Source organism: Salmo trutta, chromosome 17 (assembly GCF_901001165.1).
Source record: "Salmo trutta chromosome 17, fSalTru1.1, whole genome shotgun sequence".
NCBI lineage: Eukaryota > Metazoa > Chordata > Actinopteri > Salmoniformes > Salmonidae > Salmo > Salmo trutta.
The window spans coordinates 50,370,118-50,392,754 of record NC_042973.1 but is presented as its reverse complement, the minus strand read 5'-3'; the positions used below and the strand labels follow the sequence as shown (position 1 = coordinate 50,392,754).

At 41.3% G+C, this 22,637-nt stretch overlaps 1 protein-coding gene across 7 annotated transcripts in view; it reads right to left on the bottom strand.

The window, feature by feature from the left end:
• Nucleotides 1–6,155: 6,155 nt before the first annotated feature.
• LOC115152354 (anoctamin-1) overlaps nt 6,156–22,637 on the bottom strand; it is a 68,528-nt gene continuing 52,046 nt past the window's right edge. For all 7 annotated transcript variants that reach the window (XM_029697132.1, XM_029697138.1, XM_029697135.1 and 4 more), the window contains 5 exons: nt 16,940–17,092; nt 13,864–13,916; nt 8,608–8,792; nt 8,252–8,357; nt 6,156–7,691 (listed from right to left, as the gene is read on the bottom strand). In XM_029697132.1, the coding sequence (XP_029552992.1) occupies nt 7,443–7,691; nt 8,252–8,357; nt 8,608–8,792; nt 13,864–13,916; nt 16,940–17,092 (746 nt within the window). In that variant the 3' untranslated portion in view covers nt 6,156–7,442. The remainder of the gene's footprint in view (nt 7,692–8,251; nt 8,358–8,607; nt 8,793–13,863; nt 13,917–16,939; nt 17,093–22,637) is intronic.

Sequence of the window (22,637 nt, the reverse complement as noted above, 5' to 3'; positions counted from 1 at the left end):
GGAAGGGAGTACTCAGCCCCCCTGGAGATTCCCATGAGAGGGCACAACAAGCCTCTTCGATGGACCAAGGAGCATCTACCTGGATGCTTTGTAGGATGATTGGATGAGGACCCCTAGTGGTAAAATAGGTGAAGGCAGTTTTCTGTTACTACACTGTTATAAATCTGTTTAGGGACAGAACTATAGAGTTTCAACTGTACTTTATCCGATGAAATATGGTGACAAATATTTGCATAGTAATTTATGCAATAATCCTAAACAGAACTAGAGATATACATAGGCCTTTTCAGAATGCTAAACTATGGCTCAGATTCCAACACATAGACATACAGGTAACTGCCCAAATAAAGGAAACACTTGAGTAAATGAGGGATACAAAGTACATTGAAAGCAGGTGCTTCCAAACAGGTGTGGTTCCTGAGGTAATTAAGCAATTAAGGGGCTTGTATAAAAATGTCCAGTTGACCATTATTTTGGCTACCATGGCCAGAAGATGAGATCTCTGTGACTTAAGCCCCGTTCATACCGGGTGCTGACATGGGTCCTCTGTCCTGAACTTGTCTACATTCTGATTGTGCCCACATTTCCAGAAATGTGTCTACACATGGTTTTAAAATATGTCTGTTATCCGTCCACTGTGACTGCATTGTGACCAGATATCCTGGTCCCTTCCTTTATGACAATTATTTCACAGCTATTCTTAAAAAATTTGATTTATTTATTTATTGTTAGACACATATGATTTTAGAGTGCAGAATAAGGATGATTTAAATGGTTTCTCTGTCTACACTCGTAAGATATCCAGACACAATGCGTGTCTGACTACCTCCGGAGGTGGGCAGGATGATTTGATCACAATCGGATCACAATGTGTCTTTTGATTATCTACATCTGTCAAAAGACGGGGGCACATTCAGAATGTGGACAAGATAAGGACAAAGGATGCAAGTTAGAACCAGGTATAAACGGGGTTTCCGTAACCAGATCTCAACCCAATTGAATACTGGGAGATTCTGGAGCAGCGGCTTTCCACCACCATCAAAAAAACACCAAATTATGGAATTTATTGTGGAAGAATGGTGTCGCATCCCTCCAATATAGTTCTAGACACTTGTAGAATCTATGCCAAGGGCATTGAAGTTCTTCTGGGCTTGTGGTTACCCAACGCCTGATTAAGACACTTTATGTTGGTGTTTCCTTTCTTTTGGCAGTTACCTGTATGCCCCACACTGGCAATGATGAAGAGATTACAGTATAAGACCACTGTTACCATCTAGTGGTTAGAAAGAATAAAGCAGTACAGTATACAGTATATGCATTGTGCCAGCTGTGCACAGAGGAACAGGTAGTGTGACATCCAGACAGTTGGCCATAGTGAGTTAGATAAGCCACCAGACACTTGGCCATAGTGAGTTAGATAAACCACCCTAACATACCACATGGGTGCAGGAATATTGAAAGAATGTAAGAAGCACACACACAAGCAAAGAAGTATTTGCTTTCATTCAAAGATGACTTATACTATACCATAAGGCTGAGCGTTAGGTTTTTGCAAAACATTTGAAAGCATGAATATTTTGGAGCTAAATTAGTATTAGCAGGTTTCCATCCAATCTTTTCATTCCAGTAAAGTACATTTTGGATAGAAAATGTTACAACAGGCCCGATGGAAATAGCAAATTTGTCAATAAACTTTCCAAATGTCTACACAACAAAATACACTAGACAAGGTGAGATCATTTTGAGTCTGTAAAATTAATTATGCCGGATATTGCGGTAGAAATATTGATATAATATCCATCATATCGAAGTAAAGCTGGAGTCATGTCGTCCTCCAATTACGACTATGGAAAACATACAGTTTATTAGGTTACATATGAAATATGCTGAACAAAAATATAAATGCAACATGCAATAATTTAAAAGATTTTACTGAGTTACAGTTCATATAATGTAACACCCTGGCCATAGAGAGGTTTTTTTTTTGTTCTCTATTTTGGTTAGGCCAGGGTGTTACATGGGTGGGCGTTCTATGTTTATTTTTCTATGTTGGTTTGTTTCTGTGGTTTGGCCGTGTGGCTCTCATCAGGAACAGCTGTAGATCGTTGTTGCTGATTGAGAGTCATACATAGGCAGCCTGTTTTTCCTTTGGGGTTTGTGGGTGATTATTTTCTGTCTAGGTTTGTGTTAATCCTGACAGGACTGTTTGGCTGTCGTTTCTTTTTGTGTTTGTTTGTAGTGTTCATTCGTTTATTAAAATCCTTTATGATGAACACATCCTCCGCTGCACCTTGGTCTCATTGCGACGACGGTCGTTACATATAAGGAAATCAGTCAAATTAAATAAATTCATTAGTGTCACAGTTGTCGTATGGATTGGACCAAAACGCAGCCGGAATATGTATACTCTTCTTTTTAGTTTGAAGAAGGAGAAACAACTAAATACGTATACAAAAAAGAACAAAACGAAACAGTCCTGTCAGGTGCAACAAACACTAAACAAGGAACAACTACCCACAAATCCCATAGAAAAAACACCCCTCTTAAATAGGACCTTCAATTAGAAGCAACTAGGAGCAGCTGCTTCCAATTGAAGGTCAACCCAACAAACACCACATAGTAATAGACATACTAGAACATAGCCCAACAAACCCCGAAACACTCTAAACAAACACCCCTCTCAAAACAGAACATAGCCCAACAAATTCCGAAACACTCTAAACAAACACACCCCTGCCACGTCCTGACCAAACTACAATAACAAATAACCCCTTATACTGGTCAGGACGTGACAATTAGACCCTAATCTATGGATTTCACATGACTGGAAAGACAGACATGCATCTGTTGGTCACGAATACCTTTTAAAATAAGGTAAGGGCGTTGATCAGAAAACCAGTCAGTATCTGGTGTGACCACCATTTGCCTTTGCATAGAGTTGAACAGGCTGTTGATTGTGGCTTGTGGAATGTTGTCTCACTCCACTTCAATGGCTGTGTGAAGTTGCTGGATATTGGCGGGAACAAGAACACATATCGTACAGTTAGATCCAGAGCGTCCCAAACAGGCTCATTGGGTGACATGTCTCATGAGTATGCAGGCTATGGAAGAACTGGGACATTTTCAGCTTCCAGAAATTGTGTACAGATCTTTGTGACATGGGGCAGTGCATTATCATGCAACATGAGGTGTAGGTGGCAGATGAATGGCATGACATTGGGCCTCAGAATCTCATCACGGTATCTCTGTGCATTCAAATTGCCATTGATAAAATGCAATTGTGTTCGATGTCGGTAGCTTATGTCTGCCCATACCATAACCCCACCGCCACCATGGGGCACTCTGTTCACAACATTGACATTAGCAAACCGCTCGCCCACACAACGCCATACATGTGGTCTGCGGTTGTGAGGCTGGTTGGACGTACTGCCAAATTCTCTAAAACAATGTTGGAGGTGTCTTATGGTAGAGAAATGAACATTCAATGTTCTGTCAACAGCTCTGGTGGACATTCCTGCAGTCAGCATACCATTTGCACGCTCCCTCAAAACTTGAGACATCTGTGGCATTGTGTTGTGTGACAAAACTGCCCATTTTAGAGTGGCCTTTTATTGTCTCCAGCACAAGGTGCACCTGTGTAATAATTATGCTGTTTAATCATCTTCTTAATAGGCCACAGCTTTCAGGTGGATGGATTATCTTGGCACTGCAGAAATGTACTCTAAAAGAAATTTGTGCAAAACATTTTAGAGAAACAAGCTTTTTGTGTGTATGGAACATTTCTGTGGATCTTTTATTTCAGCTCATGAAACATGGGACCAATATTTCACATGTTGCGTTTATATTTTTGTTGAATGTAAGTGATGATGAACTTCACAGGGCGTTGAAACTGCAAAGTGATGAGCTTGCTGCTCCTTTCCAATAAATGTTGAGGGTCTTTTTACAGTGACATGATCGATGCTTGGCTGCCATTTGACAAATTAAAATAATCTCTCTCTTTTGTCCATAACAATCTCATCATGTAGGTCTAGCCCTAGGCTATATCTGCACTGTATCTGCGAGCTGCTAGCTAGAGCGCAGGTCATGTGCCAATATCAGAGTGGGCACATTCACTATATAATGCAACATTTTTATGTGACAAAACAATCAGTATAGTAAAAAATGCAATGGAAACCCATTTAGCTTGTACTTTTTATTTGGTACATGGGAATTTAACCGCAAAATGTATTTTTATGTCCACTAGCCTATCTCATCGCGCAACAAGTCAATTTGATGGAACATTTGCATATTTTATTTTTGTGGATTTTAGAATATCCACAGGAAAATCTGAAGCCAATTGGATGGAAACCTAACTAGTGATTGAAAAAAACTATTTCTGGGAAGATACAGAATTCTATCAGTTTGCTTTATTTCAGAAAATATTTAGCATTTTCCTCCAAAAAGTAAGTTTAGTCTAAAGTCTGAAAATATATATCTCTTCACAGTCCATTTCTGATCTTTGGGTACGATTTCCAGTAAAAGTTGCTTCTTTTGTCTCATCTTAAAAAATGTCATGAGTGCTATCAAGCCAAGGAGAGGAAGTTCCGTTGTAAGCTGAAATGGAACATTTCCCCTTATTTACATCAAGAAGTGCTTCCTCTGAGTTCCATCTCCTGAAAGCTCCATTAAAACTATCTGTCCTGTCCTGGGTCAGGCCTGGCCTATCTCAAATAATACAGGTTCCAGAACACTGCAAAGTGTCTAGGATCCTTGACTGTCTTGGCTTGGTAGGATAGTAAGTTACAATAGGATTTGGTAAACACCGTTTTGATTATGTTATCAAATGATGTACGGCACTCTTACATTTACAAATGTTACTATTTATAGTAGGTATACTATATGGCCAAAAGTATGTGGACACCACTTCAAATTAGTGGATTCGGCTATTTCAGCCATACCCGTTGCTGACAGGTGTATAACATTGAGCACACCGCCATGCAATCTCCATAGACAAACATTGGCAGTAGAATGGCTTGTACTGATGAGCACAGTCATTTTCAACGTGACACCATCATAGGATGCCACCTTTCCAGCAAGTCAGTTCATCAAATTTCTGCCCTCTTAGAACTGCGCCGATCAACTGTTAGGGCTGTTACTGTGAAGTGGAAACGTCTAGGAGCAACTTCCAAACTGCCTCTGGAAGCAACGTTAGCACAAGAACTGTTCATCAGGAGCTTCATGAAATGGGTTTCCATGGCCGAACACAAGCCTAAGAGCACTATGCACAATGCCAAGCGTCGCCTGGGGTGGTGTAAAGCTTGCCGCCACTGGACTCTGGTGCAGTGGAAACGCGTTCTCTGGAGTGATGAATCACGCTTCACCATCTGGCAGTCGGAAGGATTAATCTGGGTTTGGCGGATGCCAGGAGAACACTAATGCATAGTGCCAACTGTAAAGTTTGGTGAAGGAGGAATAATGGTCTGGGGCTGTTTTTAATGGTTCAGGCTAGACCCCTTAGTTCCGGTGAAGGGAAATCTTAACACTACAACATACAATGACATTCTAGACAATTCTTTGCTTCCAACTTTGTGGCAACAGTTTGGGGAAGGCCCTTTCCTGTTTCAGCATGACAATGCCCCTGTGCTCAAAGCGAGGTCCATACAGAAATGGTTTGTCGAGATCAGTGTGGAAGAACTTGACTTGTCTGCACAAAGCCCTGACCTCAATCCCATCGAACACTTTTGGGATGAATTAGAACACCGACTGCGAGCCAGGCCTAATCGTCAAACATCAGTGCCCGACCTTACTAATCTCTTGTGGCGGAATGGAAGCAAGTCCCCACAGCAATGTTCCAACATCTAGTGGAACGCCTTCCCAGAATAGTGGAAGCTGTTATAGCAGTAAAGGGGGGACCAACTCCATATTAATGCCCTTGACTTTGGAATGAGATGTTCAATGAGCAGGTGTCCACATACTTTTGGCCGTGTTGTGTATTCGAATGTTGAATGTTGAATAAAAAAAACTGTTTGAACAAACTAGGATCAAAGAGATTCTATTGCATTTGATACCGATACTCTATTTTTGAACTCTAAGTTACTGTAAAGGCCACAATCCTTTTTGGAATACATTTCTCTTCCAAGCCTAAGAACATGACAGCACTCAATAGCCATACCACATTGTTGTTTACATTCAATTTAATGCATTATTTATTCAACATCACATCAAAAAAGAATAGGCAGATAACCTATACATTTACAACATTGTCGGTATCAATACAGTAAAATATGCTGCTATGAAATTATTCTCATTTTGTATGAAGACATTAGTTTGACATATAAAAGGATCAAAGTGTCCTTGTCCTCTGAAGAAAGGCAAGTAAAGAATGAGAAATATTATATTTCTTAGTATATCCAGTAGACAGAAGTAAGTGTAAACAATATACAATTTTAAGTACAATTGAAAGGTTCCATTATTATTACTCCATATGCAAAATAATATCCTGATTGGCTTTGAAGCGTAGAAGTCACATAGTTTAATGAATGTATTGTGACAGAGAAAGATTTGCCTGAACTGTACATGCCATATAGCAGGGGTGCATTCTTACAACACTGCTAAGCTGTATGTTCTGAACTAAAGTCATTCAAAGTATTTTACTATGTTTAGCAGCATCTAGTCATCATACAGTGCTATTTTACTTGTGTACTGTAATGCAATAAAATACTCTACTAACTGCTTTTGCTATATGATAGCATGGGAGCCCACAACCAGGTGATGTATCAACCATGCTCAACTGTGTGCTTGGTAGCTAAAAACATTTGAGATCTTTGAATCAAAGACATACAAAACCTGTCACCCATTTAAGATTATATTATTTGATCTACACACATACATTTCAAGATATCCAAGTTAGTTTTTTAGTTAAAAATACAATAAAAAAATCTAGGTAAAGAAAAATATTGTTAATTAATGTTGTGTAGCAAAGTTTAGCGTTTATGAGAGTGGTTATTTGCAGGGTTCCAACATGGATATGGTTGAGTCATAAGAGTAAAGGATTATGTATAATCTACATCCTGTTTATAAAGAGGCAAACATAGAAATACCTTGGATGCCAGATATTCTGTAATGTAAAGCATGTAAAGAAAATTTTAAACAAACATTTTCTCTCTTCTCTGGCTGCTCTGAGTATGGTATATGGTCCGCCACATATAAGATCAACCTCAAAACCATGACCCCACTGTTTGGCAGTTAGTTAACTGGTTGGCAGTTAGCTAGTTAGTTATTCACTGGATGGTTTGACAGAAAGGCATTGTGCACTGGGACTGTTTCTGTTTCTCGTAGTTCGGGCCTCAACAACGTCTTGAAGGGAACACTTCTCCCTTTCTATGGAATGTCTGGACAAGGATAAAGACACAGAGAGTAGTAACCCTTGGCTTAGCTAGCGAAGCTACACCTTACAGTAGCTGCTAGAAGTTGTTGGCGTGTGTGTGACTGTATGTGTGTGGGATGGAGCGCGAGCGAGCTACAGGGGCGTGGTTGTTGCGCTCCTTGCCGTCACAAGGAGTCATGCTGTCTATGAACTGCATCTTGCCCTGTTCCTCCTTCATGAACAGCTCCACCATCAGGATCTTCTCCTTGTGGATCTGAAGGCTGATGTCTTTAGGGATGTCTGGGATCAACCAGTCCACAATGTCACTCATCAGCATCACCACGTTCTACAGGTAGGGAAGAGAGAGAAACTTTTTAAATATATTTTGTCTAACAAATATTCACTTTGTTTTCCCAAATAATTGTAAGTGTGTTAGCTAATATATTTTCTATTGACGCACTAATGACATCAATATAGAAAATCCATATACAGTCAGTCCACTAAGTCACTCATCAGCATCACCACATTCTACAGGGAGTGGAGAGATAGCATGTCATTGATCAACCAGCAGGAAACAGGAAGTATACTGTATACCAGGGTTCCCCAACTGGTGGCCCATGGGTGTGGTTTTATTTGGCCCCCCTCACAAAGCAAAGTCTTTGAATCCCTCATATACATACACTGTAGCTGTAAAATCTGGCACTAACTGTACACTTCCAGCAACTGCATTCTTTTTTATTTTTCATGTTATATTTAGACGGTTCAGAAGTTGAGATGAAGGGGGAAGACACAGTAGGAAGGGAGGGTGGAAACAGGGATTGAACTCCAGTCTCTGGTGGGGAGGCATATAGTAGTGCAAGCAGACAAGTGTGTTACCAACTACAAAGAGACTTCTCCTCCACTCACCTGAAAGACTATGACGAAGGCCAGTCGGGCTGCCAGGACCGCCCAGAACTCTTTAGAGACCACATAGGGCGTGTTGGACCATGGGGGCTCCCTGTAGTCTTTATACCTAGAGTCAAGAGTCAACTGATTACAAAGACTAAAGCAGGGTAGCCTAGTGGTTAGAGCGTTGGACTAGTAACCAAGTTAAATAAAGGAAAAATAAATAAAAAGATAGCAAAAGTCCATGGAACAGACTACACCGCAACAACTATGTATTTTTACGCATGACAGAAAATTAAGACATTACATGGTCATTACACTGTAATTACTTATCACAAAAATATAAGTTGTTGACCCAGTGCTGTGCGTTATCTCACCTACACATCTCCACCTGGTAACCCAGATGATGAGGGTCCATAGGTTCTTTACCATCCTGGAAGTCTGAGACGTTAAAATAGGACATGGTGTGGTTGACAAACCCGTGCATGGAGCCATCTGGGCTGTACATGTACTGGTAGACTAGCCTTGGGATGAAGTCTGACGTGAAGGAGATCACAAACGCCTGGAGAGAGACAGACAGTGATCAATGAGAAAGCACCTGAAGACATGTAAGGATGTAACAAATGTGACCCATTTCAAGAAACTAGGCGTATGTCACACGTCGCTTCTTCACATTTGAACGTTTTTTAATTTTTTATTCACATATGCTGGCTGTGACAAGATACCCACCGTCAAACCACCATGCCTACTCTCTCTCACATTGTAACCTAAGGCTGAATGATGTTCAATGAGCTGCTGGTAGAGCGCCCTCTTCAGGCAACAATTGAACATAACCAAAAAATTACCGCAAATGAGCAGACGTATTTGTTTATTCTATGTACAGTACCAGTCAAAGGTTTGGACACACCTATTTTCTACATTTTAGAATGATAGTGAAGACATCAAAACTATGAAATAACACATATGGAATCATGTAGTAACCAGAAAAGTGTTAAACAACTCCAAATATATTTTATATTTGAGATTCTTCAAAGTAGCCACCCTTTGAGCCAATCAGTTGTGTTGTGACAAGGTATGGGTGGTATGCAGAAGATAGCCCTATTTGGTAAAAGACCAAGTCCATATTATGTCAAGAACAGCTCAACTAAGCAAAGAGAAACAACAGTCCATCATTACTTTAGGACATGAATGTCAGTCAATCTGGAAAACTTTCTTCAAGTGCAGTCACAAAACCCATCAAGCGCTATGATGAAACTGGCTCTCATGAGGACCGCCACAGGAAAGGAAGACCCAGAGTTACCTCTGCTGCAAAGGATAAGTTCATTAGAGTTAAGAAATTGCATCCCAAATAAATTCACATCTCAACATCAACTTTTCAGAGGAGACTGCATGAATCAGGCCTTCATGGTCAAATTTCTGCAAAGAAACCACTATTAAATCACACCAATAAGAATAAAGTACTTGCTTGGGCCAAGAAACATGAGCTCTGGACATTAGACCGGTGGAAATGTGTCCTTTGGTCTGATGAGTCCAAATTTGAGATTTTTGGTTCCAACCGCCGTGTCTTTGTGAGACGCAGAGTAGGTGAACTGATGACCTCCACGTGTGTGGTTCTTTGACCAAGAAGGAGAGTGATGGAGTGCTGCATCAGATGACCTGGCCTCCACAATCACCCGATCCCAACACAAATGAGATGGTTTGGGATGAGTTGGACCGCAGAGTGAAGGAAATGCAGCCAACAGGTGCTCAGCATATGTGGGAACTACTTCAAAACTGTTGGAAAAGCATTCTAGGTGTGTCACGTTGGTATAAATGGGTTGGGAGACAGGCGCAGGAATGCGTAATAGGGATTTTTATTTCCCAAATTACAGCGTGCCGTGTAAAGGCACGGGTCGAAGACCAAACAATAGATATATAAAACACAGGGTATAAACCAAAACAAAAGAGCGAGGAGTTCCTTGACTAAATACACAATCGCACAATGATTATCACACGGGACGAGAACCGTAATCATCTGCATAATATATGTGGCACGAAAGCCAAAACAACATAGCACAGGTACTCACACGAACCAACAGACATTGTAACAATAATTGACAGGACAATGGTGAACAAAGGGCACACTTATACAATTACTAATCAATAGGGGCCAGGTGTGCATAATGAAAGTTCCGGAGGGATCCGTGACAAGGTGAAGCTGGTTGAGAGAATGCCAAGAGTGTGCAAAGCTGTCATCAACGCAAAGGGTGGCTACTTTGAAGAATCTAAAATCTAAAATATATTTGGATTTATTTAAGACTTTTTTTGGTTACAAAATGATTCCATGTGTGTTATTTCATAGTTTTGATGTCTACTACACTACTATTCTGCAAAGTAGAAAATAGCAAAAAATCAAGAAAAACCTTTGAATGAGTAGGTGTGTCCAAACATTTCACTTGTACTGTATATAATATTTGTGCGTTATCTGTGGAGTAAAGACACAAATGTTTCTGTTAAAGGCAAATATCGGCAATTAATACCGGTCAACGGCTTTATCGGTCGGGCTCTAGTAATGCTGCATTGGTTGAATATAGGGGTCAACTTCAGCAAAGTGTGTGCTTTATACCATCTACAAAAATTGAATCACATTTTATTGGTCACATACACATATTTAGCACATGTTATTGTGGGTGTAGCGAAATGCTTGTGTTCCTAGCACCAACAGTGCAGTAATATCTAACAATTCACAACAATCTAAAAGTTAAATAATGGAATTAAGAAATATATAAATATTAGGAGTCGGAGTGGCATTGACTAAAATACAGTAGAATAGAATACCATAATACAGCATATACATATGAAATGAGTAAAGCAGTATGAAAACATTATTAAAGTGACCAGTGATTATACATGTCTATGTATATAGGGCAGCAGCCTCTAAGGTGCAGGGTAGAGTAACCTGGTGATTGCTATTTAACATTCTGATGGCCTTATGATAAACTCAGCAAAAAAAGAAAAGTCCCTTTTTCAGGACCCTGTCTTTCAAAGATAATTCGTAAAAATCCAAATAACTTCACAGATCTTCATCGTAAAGGGTTAAAACACGGTTTCTCATGCTTGTTCAATGAACCATAAACAATTAATGAACATGCACCTGTGGAACGGTCGTTAAGACACTAACAGCTTACAGACAGTAGACAATTAAGGTCACAGTTATGAAAACTTAGGACACTTAAGAGACCTTTCTACTGACTCTGAAAAACACTAAAAGAAAGATGCCCTGCATCCCTGCTCATCTGCGTGAACATGCCTTAGGCATGCTGCAAGGAGGCATGAGGACTGCAGATGTGGCCAGGGCAATAAATTGCAATGTCCGTACTGTGAGACGCCTAAGACAGCGCTACAGGGAGACAGGACGGACAGCTGATCATCCTCGCAGTGGCAGACCACGTGCAACAACACCTGCACAGGATCAGTACATCCGAACATCATACCTGCGGGACAGGTACAGGATGCCAACAACAACTGTCCGAGTTACACCAGGAATGCACAATCCCTCCATCAGTGCTCAGACTGTCCGCAATAGGCTGAGAGAGGCTGGACTGAGGGCTTGTAGGCCTGTTGTAAGGCAGGTCCTCACCAGACATCACCAGCAACAACGTTGCCTATGGGAACAAACACACCGTCGCTGGACAAGACAGGACTGTCAAAAAGTGCTCTTAACTGACAAGTCGCGGTTTTGTCTGACCAGGGGTGATGGTCGGATTCACGTTTATCGTTGAAGGAATGAGTGTTACACTGAGGCCTGTACTCTGGAGCGGGATTGATTTGGAGGTGGAGGGTCCGTCATGGTCTGGGGCGGTGTGTCACAGCATCATCGGACTGAGCATGTTGTCATTGCAGGCAATCTCAACGCTGTGCATTACAGGGAAGACATCCTCATCCCTCATGTGGTACCCTTCCTGCAGGCTCATCTTGACATGACCCTCCAGTATGTCAATGCCACCAGCGATACTGCTCGTTCTGTGCATGATTTCCTGCACACAGGAATGCCAGTGTTCTGCCATGGCCAGCGAAGTGCCCGGATCTCAATCCCATTGAGCACGTCTGGGACCGGTTGGATCGGAGGGTGAGGGCTAAGGCCATTCCCCCCAGAAATGTCCGCTTTCCACCTTCACTGAGGTCTCGTCAATGTGGATAAGAGCGTGCTCCTTCTGCTTTTTCCTGAAGTCCATGCTCCTTCGTTTTGTTGACATTGAGGGAGAGGTTATTTTCCTGGCACGACTCTGCCAGGGCCCTCACCTCCTCCCAGTAGGCTGTCTCGTCATTGTTAGTAATCAAGCCTACTACTGTTGTGTCATCGGCAAACTTGATGATTGAGTTGGAGGCACCAGAATTTCTGTCAGCGCGATGTACTGAGAACCCAGCTGGTTGAATGGACGAGGACAGTATATCCAGAGAGAGCCAGGTTATCAGTTTGATTCTCAACATGATTCCGTGAAACAGAGTATGTTACAGTCCTTGATGTCTCTCTGGAAGGAGATCCTCACGCCTGAGCGAGGATCTACTTTATTCTCCAGAGACTGAACATTAACAAGTAATATACTCGGAAGTGGTGGATGGTTTGCCCGCCTCCTGAGTCGGACTAGAAGTCCACTCCGAATACCTCTTCTCCGCCGGCAGCATCTTGGAGCAGCATCTGGGATAATTTCAGTTGCAATGGGGTGTCCAAACAAAGGATCCAATTCGGGAAGTTGTATTCCTGGTCGTAGTGCTGGTGAGTTACCGTCGCTCTGATATCCGATAGTTATTTCCGGCTGTATGTAATAACACAAAAAAAACGTTCTGGGCTAATAGTGTAAGAAATAACACAAAAAAAACGAAATACTGCAAAGTTGCTTAATTGCTAGAAGCAGAGCTGCCATGTCTGTCGGTGCCATCTTGCTGTTTCGTCTGCAACTATCTGCCTGTCAGCACATAGTCTTTGGTGACTGACTGTTAACATAAATGTTAGCCCTAACCCTAACCCTAACCTGAGAAGCTGGCCAGTACCCACGTGATATTTGATTCTGGGTTCTGCGATTTGTCAGCACATAAACCTATAGTGTATCCAAGGCCTTAAAGTATAAACACATTGACATCCTGTACTGTTGAAAACATTATCAATAAGAGAATGGAGGTGAGGAAATCCCTCCCTTCCATCTTGATTGAATGTCATAAATAACCCAGATCTGGATCTCAACTCGCCATTGCCATGACGATTGTGATCCCTTTGGAAGTGAAGTGAGAGCCTGGTGTAGAATTTATAACCAAGCTAGCTCTCTTTCTGACCAAGTATGGTCTTCTCTGCACAGAGGGGCAGGCATTTAAAAGCCTTATTATGAGCTTTTACAAGTAACCCCCCAAAAGTGGTGACATAAATTCCCAGTAAATGTTGTGTGGACCAGGGCTGAGCTCCAATGAAGTATGTTCTAGTTTTAAGTGCAGACTTGTTATTGTTGAGGGGGTTGTGGAATGGATAAGATGGAATAAAAAATAGTACCTTTGGCAGAACATTCAAAACAATCAAAACAGTATATGTTAAAGTCAGAAAGAAAAAAGGTTTTATCATTTGGTCACTATTATGTTTTGCAGGGATTACAGGAATGACTTACGTTTATGATGACGGCCACTTTAGCCACACCTCGGAGAAGGTTGTACCATATACCTAGAATCAGAGAAGCAGAATCACATGATGGTAATTGATATTACAATCTTATAACAAAAATATTTGTTAATTAAGGCAGTTAATCACAAAGGGTTCCATTCATTGGGTTCCATTCCTCAACAATCATTCTCTTTGGGTTAATCTTAAATATGAATACCCCCATTTTGGGGGGGATTTTCGTTATAATTTAATTGTTTTATCAAGGAATATCAAGGTAATTTGCTTATAAATGGCTTCACGGCAGTTCTGGCTAAAAGCCCAGCTTCCCTACTTCAAAACACTTGGCCTTGAATGACTATGGTGTATCGGGTTACATATCCACAGCCATTGGAGGCTCGGGAGTCCCGCCTTAATGATCATTTGCTAATTGGACTGTCTGTCAATTTGTGACGAAACGGTACGTTACATGTACACAGGCTGCACAGTGCTGTAAAGCTGAGCGTCTACTGCAGCGATAGGAAACAGTCCCATCGTTCTATGACAAACACACATCAATTTATATTGAATAGCAAATAATAAAAATACTAACACAATTGCAAGATACAAAACCACTTTGTCTTCATCACAAAAAGACAAATCAACTCGTTCACAGGGCTAGAGACAGCAATGATGAAGAGCAGTGCACCACAAAATAAGTCTGATTTTCCCTGACCGCTGATTAAATACAAAATTATTACAGTATTAAGGCAGCTGAAATCTTATATCATGGCAACTTCAAACTTGATCGTGAGTATATGTAGATTATATGTAGATGAAATGTTTCAAGCCCTATTCCCCCATGTTTCATGAGTAGGTTGATCATAGCATACGAAATTCGCCTACCGCCCTGACAGATCCACGTACCATGCAATCGCCATTGGCACTGCACACTGCCCTCACCTACCTGGACAAAAGGAACGCATATGTGAGGATGCTGTTCATCGTCTACAGCTCAGCCTTCCATACCACAGTGGCCTCTAAGCTCACCACAAACCTCACAGCCCTGGGATTGAATTCCTCCCTATGCAACTGGGTCCTGGACTTCCTGATGGGCCGCCCCCTGGGTGGTGAAGGTAGCTAATATTACCTCCTCGACACTGATTCTCAACATGATGGCCCAACAACGGTGCATCCTTAGTTCCATCCTGTACACCCTGTATACCCACAACTGCGTGGCCTCACACAATTCGCTGATGACACGATAGTAGTAGGCCCAAATACCAACAATAACGAGACGGCCTACAGGGAGGAGGTAGGCACTCTGACGGCGTGGTGCCAGGTCTACAACCTCTCCCTCAACGTCAGGAAAACAAAGGAGCTGATTGTGGACTTCAGGAGGAACCAGTCTGGGCACACCCCCATCCACATCAATGGTGTCGCCGTGGAGACAGTCAAAAATGTAAAGGTTCTCGGCGTACTCATCTCCGAGGAGCTGAAATGGTCAAACCACATGACACCGTGGTGAAGAAGGCACGACAGCGCCTTTTCAACCTCAGGAAGCTGAAGAAATTCGGCCTGTCTCCCGGCCCTGACAATGTTCTACCAGAGCACCATCGAGAGCATACTGTCGGGCTGAATCACAGCCTGGTACGGCAACTCCACTGCCGCGAACCCCAAGGAGCTACAGAGGGTGGTACGCTCAGCAAAAAGTACCTTTCGGGGAACACTGCCTGCCCTCCAGGACACCTATAACACCAGGTGTATCAGGAAGCCCAAGAAGACCATCAGGGACCCCAGCCACCTGAGCCATGGCCTGTTCTCCCCATTTCCATCACTCAGATGTGGGCAGTAGAGTAGCATCATGGCAAAAACTGTAAGACTGGCTAATAGCTTCTACCCCAAGACCATCAGGCTGCTGAATAGCCACCACTAATCAGCTACAGTACCTACTCTCCCTGTCCCTCTCCTGCCCCCCCCCCCCCCCCCCCGGACATTTACCCTGCAACCACCCCAATGGATATTTATCATTGCCACAGTTGTTAATATGTATATATTATTATTTCTATGTTTATTATGACCTATTTTTATTATATTTGTATTGTTTTATTTAACATTGTCCTGCATTGTTGGAGCTAGGAGCACAATCATTTCACTGTACCCTGTAATTACATCTGCAACCCTGTATATGTCACTATTAAACTCTGTAATCAATTAAAAACAATTGTAAAATGAAATCAGCAATGTACTATTTTTTCATACTATTTACTATAGCAGTGCATACTAGTGCAAAAAGTGCATACAAATCATTGATAAATTATAAATACAATAAAAAAGCAAAGAATCTGAGCATTCTAACAGTTTAAAGCATAAAGCTATGTTTTATATGGTCATCCACTTAACATTAACACTCAAGAGCGTCAAGTTTGTGATGGTGTGCTATAAATCTGTCATTCATTCATTCCTATAATAATTGATCTCCTGAAGAAGCTATCCATTTTCCTTTCTTTCTGTGCCCCCAAATGTTTGGATATACTGGTAAAGTTATCAGGCTCTTAGCTAGCTAGCTAGTTAATGAGGTATCATACATGACTGAAAAATGTGTAAAACAAATGGTTAACAGCCCGCAAATAGTTTAAGAACAGCCCACAACATGGTTTATGAATGTAAAAAAAAGGATTATTTGTTTTTGCGGCGGTATAATATGGGCAAGATCCTTTGAACTGTTTGGGCTAGAAATAATAAGTTTTCGCTGTAGTAATGCTGCAAGCATGACACTACCGAAACTGCGCTTGTGAAACAACAGTACTGCGAAGACTTATAAATCCAACTATTATTATTTAAAAATGATAATCCCAAATGAAAACTACAGGTCGCAGAGCAAAATATCGCATACCAAATTGGTCGCACTTTAGAGCCCTGGTCACGTGGTAAGGAAAAACTCAAGGGCCCGAAGAATCCCAAAGATAATCAGTGTTTTTTTCTTCTTTGTAAATCACTTGTATTGGAGTGACTTCAATATTATGTTTATTACTGTGAAAGGAATCAATATAGTAGTGTAATTAAAAATGACCTATGTGCAGACAGAGTTTGAACTGTAAACCCACCAATGTCTTTTGCCCTCGCAGCGACCGGCCTCCTGAGCTCAGCCACAAACTTCTTGGCATCCAGGCGTATCTCGATGATGTTGTTGAGCAGGGCGAACAGTGGGGCCAGCGGAAACGACGCCACGAACAGGGTCACAAACCCAAACTGGATTACTGCAAGGACACAGATATACATTGCCTTCAGAAAGTACTCACACTCCTTGACTTCTTCCACATTTTGTTGTGTTACAGCCTGAATTTAAAATGGATTCAATTGAGATTTTGTGTCACTGGCCTACACACAACACCCTATAATGTTAAAGTGGAATTATGTTAAAATATTAAAAGCTGAAATGTCTTGAGTCCTTAGGTATTCAACCACTTTGTTATGGAAAGCCCAAACAAGTCGAGGAGTAAATATGTCCTTAACAAATCACATAATCAGTTGCATGGACTCACTCCATGTGCAATAGTAGTGTTTTAACATCATTTTTGAATGACTACATCATATCTCTGTACACCACACACACACAATTATCTGTAAGGTCCCTCAGTCGAGCAGTGAACTTCAAACACAGATTCAACCACAAAGACCAAGGAGATTTTCCAACGCCTTGCAAAGAATGGCACCTATTGGTAGATGGGTAAAGAAAAAGCACACATTGTATATCCCTTTGAGCGTGGTGAAGTTACTAATTACGCTTTGGATGGTGTATCAATACACCCAGTCACAACAAAGATGTTACAAAGATGCAACTCAGTTGCCGCAGAGGAAGGAAACCGCTCAGGTATTTCACCATGAGGCCAATGGTGACTTTAAAACAGTTACTCAGTTTAATGGCTTTGATAGGAGAAAACTGAGGATGGATCAACAGTATTTTAGTTACTCCACAATACTAACCTAATTGACAGCGTGAAAAGAAGTAAACCTGTATAGAATACAAATCTTCCAAAACATGCATCCTGTTTCCAACAAGGCAATAAAGTAAAACTGCAAAAAATGTCCTGAATACAAAGCCTTGTGTTTGGAGCCAATCCAAAACAACACATCACTGACAACCACTCTTCATATTTTGAAGTACGATGGTGGCTGCATCATGTTATGAGTATGCTTGTCATCAGCAAGGATTAGGGAGTTTTTATTTTATTTAAATAAACAGAATAGAGCTAAGAAAAGGCAAAATCCTAAAGGAAACCCTGGTTCAGTCTGCTTTCCAACAGAGACTTAGAGACAAATTCACCTTTTATCAGGACAATAACCTAAAACACAACACACCGGAGTTGCTTACAGTACCAAGATGACATTGAACGTTCCTGAGTGGCCTAGTTATAATTTTGACTTAAATTGGCATGATCAACAACCAATTTGACAGAGCTTGAAGAATTTTTAAAATAACAATGTGAAAATATTATAGAATCCAGATGCAAAGCTCTTGGAGACCCAGAAAGACTCTCAGCTGTAATCACTGCCAAAGGTTATTCTAACATGTATTGACTGTATTGTGAATGCTTATGTAAATTAAATATTTATGTATTTCATTTTCAATACATTTTCTAACATTTCTAAAAACATGTTTTTTTTACTTTGTCATTATGGGGTATTGTGTGTAGATGTGTGTAGGGTGAAAAAAATGATATTTAATAAATGTTGAATTCAGGCTGTGTCACGTCCTGACCAGTAAAAAGGGTATTTTGCCATAGTAGAATGGTCAGGGCGTGGCAGGGGGGGTTTGTTTTGGGGGTTTTGGTTCTAGGGGATTTTGGTTCTAGTTTTCTCTTTCTATGTTTCATTTTCCATGTTTGGCCGAGTATGGTTTCCAATCAGAGGCAGGTGTTTTTCATTGTCTCTGATTGGAAACCTGTTTTTCTTTGGGTTTTGTGGGTGGTTGTTTTCCGTATAGTCTGTGAACCTTACAGAACTGTTTGCTGTCGTTTTTTTTTTTCTTTGTTTAAGTGTTCTCTTAATAAAATAAATAAGTAAGAATGAGCACTCTACACGCTGCGCCTTGGTCTCATCAATACGACGCTTGTGACAGGCTGTAAGTCAAGGGGTATGAACACTTTCTGGAGGCACTGTAGAGAGACATCCTATGAATACAGGCCCTGATCACTCAACAAGACTAAACAAATCAATCAAAAGAGATTATCTGAACCTCACATCACACTGCAGCTAGCACTGAAGCATGCTCATGTTAAAGGTTTCTTCCCTCATCACATGTAGGACAACAAGAAACACTTCAATGACCCTTGCAAATGTATAAATAAATTAAATAAGAATATTTGTTACGTAGTAACAACTTTGACCTTTAGGTAATTCAAAGCAACATCATCCTCCTGTGGTTAACTTATTGAAGCAGCTGAAAATAATTATGGGAGCGGACCAGACTAGAGAGAACAGAACAGGGAGACTCTTCATGGGTCTTGCAGAGAGAGGAGACATAGGGAGGGGGCAGGCAGGGAGAGGATATGGTGAAGGAAGGGGCATGGACATGGGAGGGGGAGGAGAAGGTGTGGGGCAGGGAGAGGCAGTTACCATGGAGAAGAGACAGTGAGGGGATGGAAAAGGAATGGGGACCTGGGAGGGGGCAGACAGGGACGCAGGCCAGAGGAAAGCTGATCGTACCAAAGACCCAGGCTGTAATCTCTACTGACATGGAGCCAACGCATGGCCAAGCCCAGAATGTCACTCTCATAACCCCAGTACTACCCCTGTACCCCTAGTACTCCACAACCTCAGTACACCACAACCTCAGTAGTACCCCTAGTACTCTTTGATCCACACAGCAAGGGTACATTGAAAAACACTTCAGACAGGTTTTGCGTTCAATCATGCAGGGTGTTTTGCTAATTGTAGTGTTTTCACTGTTAAATGTTCTCTCTCTCTCTAGCCACACACACACACACACACACAGTTCTCAGTTGTGTTTGAGAAGCAGGTGCTCTTCAAAAGCCATGCTAGGGGAAATCTAACACCACAAGGTGCAGCAACTCCTATAATAAATGTGTGGAACTTGGGTGTGCCTGGTGAAGGTTTGGACTAATAGGCTGCAGGTTAGGAACATTGGATAAGAACATTCCTCTTATAATCCCATAATACCCATGATGTGGGAGCGTGAAATATATGCGATGCCATGAAAATTAAGTTAAGTCTTAAACTCTCTGAGAATAGACCTACTCACCAGGCATTAAGTGAGAGTCACTGCCTCTTCTGAGAATGACGTAAGTTAAAAAGCCCCGTAACTGGGGTCTTCTGTTGTTTAAGACATTCTCAAGAGTACAGAGAGCAGACAGAGAACAAACAATGTATGTCTTAAGAGCTGTCTTAACAAACCTTTTAGATTGCAAATATATGATAATCTGAGAGATACAGATGTGGGATCTTAATTTGAACCAGGTTTGCTACAGCAGGAAAATAATCCTGCAGCAACAAGAAATGTTAATCATTATGTAGATTATAATTAATGGGCATTTTTTGTAAGGGTTGAAACATTTTTCTGTAAAGGGAAAATCAAGTCTGAAATTTCTAAACAGAAATTACAAACTTCAGAAGCCTTTGTAAACCTCAAATACACTACACATTTTACATTTCCTGTATTGCAGGAAAGTTCTCCTGCTACAGGGTTCTCAAAATAAGATCCTACATCTGTAGATCGTGAAAGAGAGAAAGACAGAGAGAGAGATGGAGCATCGAGACAGTTGAGAGATATAGAGAGAAAGATGGAGCAATCGAGACACTTGAGAGAGAGATAGAGAGAAAGATGGAGCAATCGAGACACTTGAGAAAGAGAGAGAAGACAGGCAAAGCAAGATGATGACCACAGGACCAGGGCCATGTTGACTAAACTACGGGACAGAAGACAAACGACACATCACGGTGAAAAGAGCCTGATGGAGGGTCTGGCAGAGGTGTGTGCCAACAGGAGGATCTGCATAAAACACTGCTGTCTGTCGTGGAGGAGAAGGCCTAGGGTGTAGGTTTGGTACAGAGGAAGGAAGTAATTCATTCAATTAGTTATGTGCTTGGCTTAGGAGCAATTCAATTATAAAACGGTAACGGGTTTCCAGGATGAATAAAAACAATTTTCGTCTAACTCCCACACGAAGAGGAAGTATGTTTCTTCTGATACTGTATCTTGCTGCTGCAGATCTTCTTGTTTCACTCAATGAACTTGAGCATCGAGGGCATTCGGAAAGTATTGAAAACACTTGACTTTTTCCACATTTTGTTACATTATAGCCTTATTCTAAAATATATATATTTTTTATCCTCAGCATTCTTTACACAATACCCCATAATGACAAAGCAAAAACAGGTTGTTAGACATTTTTGCAAATGTATTAAAAATCAAAAACAGAAATACCTTATTTACATAAGTATTCCTTATGTATTCCTTATATTCAGACCCTTTGCTATGAGACTCGAAATTGTGCTCAGGTGCATCCTGTTTACATTGATCATCCTTGAGATGGTTCTACAACTTGATTGGAGTCCACCTGTGGTAAATTCTATTGATTGGACATGATTTGGAAAGGCACACAACTGTCTATATAAGGTCCCACAGTTGACAGTGCATGTCAGAGCAAAAACCAAGCCATGAGGTCGAAGGAATTGTCCGTAGAGCTCTGATATAGGATTGTGTGGAGGCACAGATCTGGGGAAGGTTATCACAAAAATTCTGCAGCATTAAAGGTCCCCAAGAACACAGTGGTCTCCATCCTTCATAAAAGGAAGAACTTTGGAACCACCAAGATTCTTCCTAGAGCTGGCCGCCCAGCCAAATTGAGCAATCTGGGGATAAAGGTCCTTGGTCAGGGAGGTGACCAAGAACCCGATGGTCACTCTGACAGAGCTCTAGAGTTCCTCTGTGGAGATGGGACAATGACCCTAGCACACAGCCAAGACAACGCAGGAGTGACTTCGGGACAAGTCTCTGAATGTCCTTGACTGGCCCAGCCAGAGCCCGGACCTGAACCCTATCGAAGATCTCTGGAGATACCTGAAAATAGCTGTGCAGCAACGCTCCCCATCCAACCTGACAAAGCTTGAGAGGATCTGAAGAGAAGAATGGGAGAAATTCACCAAATATAGGTGTGCCAAGCTTGTAGCGTCATACCCAAGAAGACTCAAGGCTGTAATCACTGCCAAATGTGCTTCAACAAAGTACTGAGCAAAGGGTCTGAATACTTTTTTTTTTTTTATAAATTAGCAAACATTTCTAACAACTGTTTTTGCTTTGTTATTATGGGGTATTGTGTGTAGATTGATGAGGGAAAAAACCTATTTAATCCATTTTAGAATAAGACCGTAACCTAACAAAATGTTGAAAAAGTCAAGGGGTCTGAATACTTTCCGAAGGCACTGTACAAGTGACTCTACACACACACACGCACACCCACTCACATACAACCATCATATACGCTGCTGCTCTCTCTTTATCATATATCCGGATGCCTAGTCACCTTACCCATATACATATTGACCTCTATCACTCCAGTATGCCTCCAGTATCCCTCTACTGCAAATATGGTACTGGAACTGGCTGACCCTGTATATAGTTTGCTTACTTACTTTCTTGTGCGTTTTTGTTTTACTTTATGTCATTTTTTGTATTACATTGTTATTGATTTCTGCATTTTTAGGTTTAGAACTTGAAAGAAAGACATTTCACTGCACTTGTGCACGTGACATTAAAAACTTGAAACTTGAACATTGCTTTTT